The sequence below is a fragment of the Cupressus sempervirens genome, chromosome 1 (assembly GCF_028749045.1).
Source record: "Cupressus sempervirens isolate cs-2001-9-10 chromosome 1, ASM2874904v1, whole genome shotgun sequence".
Lineage (NCBI taxonomy): Eukaryota > Viridiplantae > Streptophyta > Pinopsida > Cupressales > Cupressaceae > Cupressus > Cupressus sempervirens.
The window spans coordinates 74,242,880-74,253,123 of record NC_143118.1 but is presented as its reverse complement, the minus strand read 5'-3'; the positions used below and the strand labels follow the sequence as shown (position 1 = coordinate 74,253,123).

The 10,244-nt window shown below is 33.0% G+C and overlaps 1 protein-coding gene across 1 annotated transcript; it reads left to right on the top strand.

Moving 5' to 3' along the window:
* Positions 1-8,275: 8,275 nt before the first annotated feature.
* LOC149576241 (uncharacterized) lies at positions 8,276-9,245 on the top strand. The gene is made up of 3 exons (XM_089794102.1): positions 8,276-8,410; positions 8,610-8,888; positions 9,009-9,245. Exons 1-3 carry the CDS (start codon positions 8,276-8,278, stop codon positions 9,243-9,245), a joined length of 651 nt encoding a protein of 216 aa, XP_089650228.1.
* The last annotated feature ends 999 nt before the right edge of the window (positions 9,246-10,244 follow it).

Here is a 10,244-nt window from a genome sequence, read left to right as displayed (position 1 = left end):
TAGAAGAGCTTCATATTTTGTGATATTATTAGTGGTTTCAAAAACCAATTTATAAGCTTTCAAGAACTTTCTTCGTTTTCATGATATCAAAACTATCCTAACACCTGAACTAGATGAAGAAGAACTTTCATCAAATTACATGGACCATAATTCATTGGTTACATTGGGCATAAGGGGCTCAGTTACATCCTCTTCAATAGATGTCATCATCATATATATTCCATGTTCGGTATCAACATACAATATTTTGGCCCTTAGATCATATAATTTGAAGACTTTATATTTACCTTTAGATTCAAGATTGAGTTTAACCCTTTTATCTCAAATCAGATAAGGGCATGAGAAATGTCCATCTTGATTTCACCGCTGAGATCTTTGCAAAAACTTCTGCTTAATAGCATCCCATAACTAGTTGGGAAGATATTCAATTTTGACTTCTTTTTGTGATGTGCTGAAAGGGCTACTTGAGCATCTTTTGACTAGCCAACCAGAGGGAATTGTTTCACCTCCATAGAAGAAACCTTTTTTGATCATTTTTTTAAGAGAGTCCTAGGGCATGGGCCACGTTTGAAGGCATAACATTATCAGATGCACTAGAATCAGTTATACAATTACTTAAATTACATCTGGCTATATAGAGGGAAACATAGAATGGATTAGGTTTATCTGACAAAGAAGTCGAAACAAATTATTCTTTCTCAATCATGAGCCCTTCTAGATTATTTTCTTCTTCTATAGAAACTCCTGACTCATGGTTGATAGTAATCTTAGGTGAACCTTTTCCTTTACCAATTCATTGAATCAACCTTTCTAACTGATGTGGGTTGGCTTTTGGGTAGTCTAACTGGGAAATTTTTACTTTAGTCTTCTTACAATGATCAATAAAATCAAAAGAGTCTTCAAAAATGCAAGAAGATCTGACTTTATCTACTTCCTTTACTTGCGAAGGCTCTTCTAGAGTATGCTTCTGAGATAGGATTTGCTTAGCAGTCTCATCAAAGGCTTTATCCTTCACTTCTTTTCCCCACTTCTCTTCTAATCTTTGTCTCCAATTTGGTGTAGCCACATTGCAAGAATGATTGTTAATATCTTCAACTTTCTTATCATCAGATTCATATTCTAGAAAGTTAATGGAAGAGGTCCCAATAGTAGGTTCTATTACATCTATTGGGGCCACATATTCTTCTATTTTCTCTACTATCAAATGTATTTGCATGAATTTGGCCATCTCAGGACAACTTGCACCATCATGATCTATCATTAGGTGAAAATCACACATAGCAGCTTGATTACTGGATGATGCGGGATGCTTGATAGCTAATCTTGGTGTTGGCTGGGGTAGCCATTTAGATTGTTTATTTTGTTGATATGGCATATAATTCATCCTTGAAATATCTTGATACAAAGGTGGAGGATTGTGAGGTAATTGCTTTTTGATTTGTAACACATCATTAGCCAATTTTTGATATAAAGGGTCAGTCATAGTGACAAGAGCTTGCTGACCATTTCCATTTTGTTGATTATGACTCTATTTTCTTGAATTAAGCAAGTCATCCTCCACCTCGATAGCCAAAGTTTGTGTGACTACCAGGTTAGGAGCTCTTGCCCTTTGTATTTGAAAACTTAAATCAGAAGGTTGAGCATTGATGAAGAAAGTCATTTGATTTTCTTCAATGGGTCTTTTGTTGATAGGAATTTGATTTACTGTCTGATCAAAATGAGCAATGAATTCTTGCATTGGTTCATGAATTTCCTTCTTCATTTGAGTTATTTGGGAGAGAAGCAAATGTTCATCTTTTGCCGTTTTAAATCTCTTGAAAGCTTGAATCAAGGTTTCCCATGAAGTCACTGATTTAGTTGGCAGCTGACCAAACCATTTAGCCACAGCTTCTATGAGTATCTTAACAAAGAGACAAATAGAAACATCTTCATGTTGAATTTCAAGAACCCCACTTGCTATAAAAAATGCACTGATGTGTTGATCAGTGGTGACTTTTCCATTACCAGAAAACTTAGGAAGAATTCTTCAAGACCCAATGGGCATGTCATGTAATTGACTCGCTAAACCTAAGGTATCAATATCAGCTCCCCATGGGGATGTGGTTGTGGTGCTTATTGTGCCATAGTTGGGAGAATGATGTTCAAAGGATGCAAGTTTATGGCTAGAGGTACAAGGGTACTTGGTAGGATTAGAACCTGAAAGGCCGCAAGATAAACAATAGCCTTGGGTGGTGAAGATGGCTGCAATCTTGGTCACTTCCAAAGGGCTTCGAAATCTTCATCTAGTAGACCTTTTTGTTTGTCCACTCAGGTATATGGTTTGTTAGCCAGTTTATTGGTTATTATTTACTTTCCCTTGGATGTGACCAAGATTCTATCTGTTTCTTCTTGGGATAACTACTATTCTTTCAATGACCAAGATTTTCTAACCAGTACAAGCTCTTCACAAGAATTCCCCAAATTCTTCTTCTTCTTCTTCAAGAACTTGATTTACTTGATGATATTGCTAAGCACTTTGTCTACACCTCCAGGGTAGATTGTTCAAGTCTAAAATAATATACTCTTGGGTGTCCTAGAAGCCAAGGTTTGGTTGGAGAATAGGAAAAATGTTGTCATGGGGTACCACCATTGTGCTTCATCATAGGTGTCTGTCAACCTTTTTGCATTTAGTCTCCCTAGTAGAGTCACCAAAAATCTATTTTTTAAATAGATTTGTCACTTATAAAATACACGATTTAGCCCAATGGAGTTTGTGGAAAATCGATGTCTCCAATAGTTGGATATGCCCTTGATATCTCGCATTCCTCTGTGTTTAGAGGGGCAGCTCCCTTGTATGATTTAATTTTAAAAAATTTCAAATAAAGAATCTAAAATTTTAAAGATCAATAGAAAGCCATTCATGACAAATGCAACACATGACTTCACAACTTTCTTGAGTCAACATAAAATGATAATAAAGGCAATCAAGAATTACACTTGAAAATGATCATTATTACCTTGCTAATTCATGATTTGTAAGGATTCACACAATACTATAAAAACATTCACCACGAAAAGAATCAATAGCTTATACTACAACAATCTATATTTTAGAACAAGAAATCAAATGCATGGTCTCATTTTATTTTCTTGCACCAAGAACATAAATAGAGATTTTTTATTTCAACGAGAAACATTGTACACACTTTCCAAAATTTGTCTCCTAATCAAAATTTTACCATAATGTTCTCTTATTCTAAAGTTCCCCAAAAAGTCCCTTACAAAGCCAAAAAGACTCCTTATCTAGACACAGAGGTTAAGAACTACCTCTTTGTGGTTAATAACTAACTCAGAAATACATAATTTTGGAGAGGTTGATTAACCTCATTAAAATTAACCTATACAAAGAAAACTTCCAAAAAGAGGGTTTTAAGTCACATTCTATCATCTCATCACAGAGTTTAGCAACTTCATCTGGTTTATATAGATCTTCCATGATACTGATTAGAGCATTGTACATTTGGCTATCATGAGGAATCCCAAATTTGTACTATTCCATCAAAAGAAATATCTGCACCGCTTTTAGTTTCATCTCTCTACTAGTTGCACAATATTTGATGGCAAATTTATTTGTTTTGACAAAACATTATCCATGTTCTTTAGTTTATCCTCACACAGAAATTTCCTTTTGAAGAACTCTTTTATGTGTGAAAATTTTGCATATTGCATTTCCCATTTCACTTCCTACTCTTTTTAACTTAATGTTATTTTAGGTTAATTTTGTATACATTTGTGTTTGTAGAAATTATCTTTAAATTCTAAATTCAAAGTAGAAGAAATCTTTTCCATTATTATTAAATTTTATTTTGTGATGTTTGAAGTTCTATTTAAGAATTAATTTTAAATTATTTTAACAAGATATTATTAATTTGGAAGATATATTATTATGTTTTGAACTTGTCTAATCCTATAATAGTTTCTTCCACTTAATCAAACAAAGTTTAGATTAAAAGCTAATATTAACTTTAATGTATATATATATATATAATTTGATTTGATTCTTTTATTGTATTTCACTAGATATTTTTATCAATATATTATTTTTTAAAATTAAAGAATCTATTTGTTGATATATTCTTTAAACATAATTTTATAATATCTATTTTTAAAAATAATTTATAACTTATTGATCCTTATTATGTGTAGTATAAAAACAATCTTAATATAATAAAAGTAGTAAAAAATATAATATAATTTTTCAATGCAACTGATATTTTAAAAATAGTGAGATCGATTAAAAATAATAAGAACATCAGCCGTATTCTATATTTAGAACTGTTTTAGAAAAAGTGAGTATATATAGAAAAGATCAGTATATATGAGGGCACTTTCCGCTGGGTATAGACAGCACGGCATATGTTTGAGACATTATAGCAAGCATCAAGATTATTTGAGAATCGTTTCAGCAGTGTACAAATATATTGGTGGTGATGGACTATTTTAGTGCAATTCCAGAAGAGTTGGTAAGGGAAATCTTAATGAGAGTGCCTTTTGCATCTCATGGAAAAGCGAAGGATGTATGTAAGAGTTGGAGGAGTCGTGGGAGGTCCGAAGACTGCACATTTGAATTCTACACATTCTCCAAGTTTTAGTGGGTACTAAGAGGAGGAAAAGATGCAGACTGTTTTAGTCTTTGATTTTGTGTTTTTCCAATGGAGAAAAGATGCAGATCCGACCACCACAGAGATCGTGTTTGACTTTGCATGCTGTGCATCTCCTGAGGGAGATGAGATTTATATTGCAGGAGGAAGAGAATGTGGAGAGAGATGAGTGGAGGCTTCAAGAGAAATCTTTATGCCAGGCTCTTTTTATAAATCAGCTTGTTTGCTCAGGAGTTTGGTCCACTGTGCATCCCATTGCTTCTAGAGGGATGCTCTGACTGAATATGACTCTGCACAGAATTTGTGGGAGGAAGTTGATGGTCTTCCTCAGCCTCTTGAATGGGATTGGAAACTGGGGTGAACACAGGGAGATGCATTTCTGTTGAGATGCCTCAATACCTGTCTCACAGCATTATCGAACCTTTATCGAACCTGTGGCCACTATTACTATTTGATTGGTTTTCTTTTTCTTCTTCCTTCAAATTGACTATAATATATTAATTTGTGGGACATAAAAGTATGATTGCCACAATCTCTGAATTAAATCATTTCAATAGATTATCTATATTTTATTTATTCTAATTATTATATTTAAGTTTATACTTTTCTAAATAATTTAATATAATATTTTATTTAAATTAATTGTATTAATAATATTTTAATTATTTTAATATTAAATTTAAAAAGTATATTATTTTTTTATGTTTTCTATTTAAATTATTTTGTATATTATTTAAATAAATCATACTAGAACTAATACAAATATTTGAGAAAAAAAAAAGAAAATAGAAAAATTAAATTAAAATCAATAGTTAAATTTTAAATGAAAGATAATCATTCAGACAATATTTATATTAATAAATAATAATCAAATTAATCAATCTTAATAAGTCATAGAGTGAATTTAAATGTGATGGACATAGCAAGAAAATATTTAAACGTGCAATTTACTTTGAACTTACATACCTAAAATTAATGTACTCTTTCAAAATTTAAACTAAAATCAATCAAATGAAACTATAAAAAAGGAAATATTAGGTATGAACAAAAAAGTCTATTTTAATATAGAAAGTACCTATGAGTTAGAAACTAAGAAATTTATTGAGTCATAGAAATTAAATGAAATTGCATGAACAAAAATATTCTATTTGATTTAAATTAAATTACAGCTATATCTATTTAAAAAGTATTGCTAGTTTCTTTATTGATTAATAAAGCTCAATTTCATAGTTTTAAATGAAAAAATATTAAACATTGAAAATCATCAATCAAGAAAATTATAAAAATTAAGATAATTATGTTTTCAATGAAATAATTACTATGACCTTTACGATTAAAAATTGGCATAAGTTTATTGTATTCAATGTTGAACTACATGCAAAAATAATAAGGGAGTGTACACCAGGAACTGCAGAAAGATGAAAATTTAAGAACTGAATTTGTGAATTTTGGTGTCTCAAATTGAAATATTGGCCAATCCTAATCTACATTGCCTAGCCGTATTCTCAGCTTTAAAAGAGCCTCATATATTTCTCAATATATATTTTGTCCAGAAGCTTATGTGTGGTGTGAGATGGAACTTTTTTGTGCTGTGAGGTGGAAGATTGTTGGCAAAGCTTTGGTGAACCTTTCAAGCAATAGAGGAGCATTGTTGTTCAACCCTCTTCAAATGCTTTGTCAAAAGTTCCAGCCAATCGCTGAATTTAAAATCTTGTACCTATATATGAAAGGAATGAGGACTATTGAAATAGATAATAAATGTAAACGGAATAAATGATGTCTATTCAAACTATTTGGGGGGCTTATTTTTAAAATAAGAAAATAATATAAACCTCAACAGTAATGCAATCTCTAATTTCACATAATTTTAAAAGATGCTAGGTAAAATATACAAAATGTGCATTTATCACTATGCTATAAAGTTGAGTGGAGTAAAGCTCAATTTATCTAAAGTGATAGGAATGTTCATAAAACTTTAGAAGAAAAGTGATATTTACACTGATAAAGAGAAATAAAAATAGGTTTTGATTGTTAGTTTGTCAAATCGGACAATATCAACAAACATTATTAGTCATAAGAAATTCAAATTCCTAACTCTACCCTTGCATCAAGACTTTTTCTTTGCACCAAGTAACAAGTCACATAGTTTAGGTTACTCTAGATCAATATTTTCTTGATGCATCAAAAGTGATGTCACATTGGTAAAGCATTGAAGAGATGAATATTACTTCTGTAATAACTTGATATAGATGTTGGCTTTACTCCACTCAGAATCATGGCTTCAAAGGGGAAATAAGGACTCGTGGAAGTGGCCAATACGACTTTGATAAATGCAAGAAATCAAGGAAATTCTATGTCATAAAAGAAAATGAATCCTGTGAAATGAATAGGCATTCTGCATGGGGTGTTTAGCCCTCCCAAGCTAATGATCTGGGAGTTTTTCCTCTTAATTTAGAATTTGCATAACTATCTCATTCTCCATTGTAACAGCAAGTATTTTCCATATTTCTGAGACCTACTCCATGCACATTACCTAATTAAAACTCAGTTAAAAAATAGAGATCAAGTCTAGATATATAACTTAAAAGAAAACCATATATGAAAATTTTGCCCATGAAGAAAGAAAAGAATAGAAAGATATACACAAACCTTTACCACAACCATTCAACGAAAACAAAGAGACCATAAATCATGAAATTTACAATATTAGGGTTCTAATAATTAGAGACATCCCATTTCAAAATAAAGGACAATCTAAGGGTTCCACAAAAGTCATGCCCAAATTTCATTGTCATCAGCTACAACCATGAAAGAAAAGAATGGAAGAGCAAAACATATTCAAAGAAATGCAAGGAAGAATTTTTTACCTCACTAAAATGTGAGTACGATGGACTAAGATGAAATCAGAAGAAGGGAAGCTCCAACATTAAATTGATCTCTAAAGTGCACAGAAGACACCATAAAAGATGAACACTTGTTAAATACATATGCTAAATTTTAATACAATCTATGACATGCAAGAAGCTGCGTTTCTGAGCATGTAACTTCGTGCAACAAGCCATGTTTCTGAGTACTTTTTTCTTAGTTCTCTACTTTTTTCAACTTAAAAAGAAAAATACTACCAGGAATAATGCTTTCAGCCAATCAAAAAAGGAAAGTAAAAATATTAAAATTTACTTTAATAGAAAAAAATCCTTCAAACCATAGAATAAATGAAACAAGCACAATCTACAAAAAAACAAACTAATTCAAAAGAGTGATTCAAAAACTAGGTACATAAAACGTCTTTGTGGATGACCTCCATCAAAAATAAAAACAGTGAGACGGATTAAAAATAATCAGAACATTAGACGTATTCTATATTTAGAACTATTTTATAAAAGGTGAGCAAATATAGAAATATACATCAGGTATCAAGGCACCTTTGGTTACTATATATAACATGGGATATGCTTGGAAATCTATATATTTGAGACGTTAAAGCTATCAAGTTCGTTTCGAATTCATGTGAGCACTAGTAAGATTCGGTAAGCATCAAGATTATTTGAGAATCGTTCTAGCAGTGTATAATATATTATTTGGTGGTGATGGATTATTTTAGTCTAATTCTAGAAGAATTGGTAAGGGAAATCTTAATGAGAGTGCCTTTTGCATCTCACGGGAGAGCGAAGGATGTATGTAAGAGTTGGAAGAGAATGTTGGAAAACTCAGAGTTTTACGAAGACAGGAGTCGTGGGAGGTCCGAAGAGTTGATATGTCTGATTGAGAATGTTCGCATAACTACATTTGACCCAGTTTAAACTGCCTCCTGTCCCTGCCAAATTTAAACTCTACTCATTATCCAAGTGTGTTTGTGTGAAGCATAAACTGGTTTTACTAGGGCTAAGATATGAGAGCTGTAGGGTAGGTTCAAAGAGGAAGAGAATATCAAACATGACTATTTTGGTCTTTGATTTTGTGTCTTTCCAGTGGAGCAAAGGTGCAGATCCGCCCACCATAGAGATCATGTTTGACTTTGCATGCTGTGCATCTCCTGAGGGAGATGAGATTTATATCGCAGGAGGAAGAGAATGTGATTGGAAGAGTGCGAGCCAGGCCGCAGTTTACAACGTGGACAGAGATGAGTGGAAGCTTCATCCCAACATGCTTCAAGCGGAGTGGCTCTGTTCCTCGCTTTTTATAGAAGGAATGCTCTATGTTGTCAGCTTGTTTGACGAGGAGCTTCAGCAGTTAGATCCAGAAAGAGGAGTTTGGTCCACTTTGCCCAACGTCTAGTTTGTTGAAGATTGTGAGCATCCCATTGTGGCCACATTTGGGTGTCTGTATTGCTTCCATTGGGATGTTGTGGCACAATTTGACTCTACACAGAATTTGTGGGTGAAAGTTGATGGGCTTCCTCAGCCACTTGACAGGGTTGATGCTGCGGTGTTTGGGGATGATGGGATTTTCTTGAGTGGGATTGAATCGGACACCAACGATAAAGTTTTCTACATGTATTACCCTCCATTAGAAATAGGGGTTAACACAGGGAGATGTGTTTCTGTTGAGATGTCTCAATACTTGTCCCACAGCAAGATCAAATCTTTGGCCACTATCATGCTTTGATTCTGATGCTGAGAGGGGAAACTATTATTTAGTAATTAAAAGTCTTTTCAATATATTTAGTACTTGTACTTGAATAATTTTAAAAAAAAATACTCAAAACATGTGTCATCTACAGCGTTACATTTGAAAATAAAGAATCAATGTCTATATTTAAAAGCATGCCTATATTTAGAGTCAATCATATTCTACTTCAATATATATAACATATGAAAAATAATTTAATACGAGTTGCAATTTATTTGAGCAGAGTGTAACAGCAGAATTGGTTGGTAATGGAGTATTTTGAGGTAATTCCAGAAGATTTGGTAAGAAAGATCTTAATGAAAACATTTTGTGAATCTCTCGCCATTCTGAAGACAGTTTGTAAAAATTGGAAGTCTGTGCTGGGAAATCCCATGTTTTATGAGGAAAGATTGAGCGAGCGTGGGTCTAAGGAGTTGATATGTTTGCTTGGAAATGTAGGTCCTCTGGTAACTATATATGACCCCATTTCAATTCTACTCATTCTCCAAATGTATCTGCATTAAACAGAAATTGGTTTTATTAGGTTCATATGAGCACTACAAGTACACTGTAGGTTTGAAGCACAAAAGACTAGCGAGAAATTACAGGGCCATTTTGATCTTTGATTTTGTGTCTTGTAAATGGCGGATAGGTGCAGATATATTGCAAGAGGAAGATTTTACGTGTTGTGCATCTTCTCATGAAGGACTGATTTACGTTGCAGGAGGAAGAGTGAACGGTGAGATCGTAAGCCAGGTTGCAGTTTACAATGTGGAGAGAGATTAGTGGAGGCTTCTTCCCAAGATGCTTGAAAAGGATTGGTTGTGTTACTCTATTTTTATGGAAAACATGATGTATGTTATGAGAACGTATCATCATGAGCTTCAGTGATTTCATCCAGAAAGAGGAGTTTGGTCCACTTTGCCAAACATCTGGTTTGTTGAAGATTGTGTTGAACGCATTGTGCCTGCATTTGGGCATTTGTATTGCTTTCAA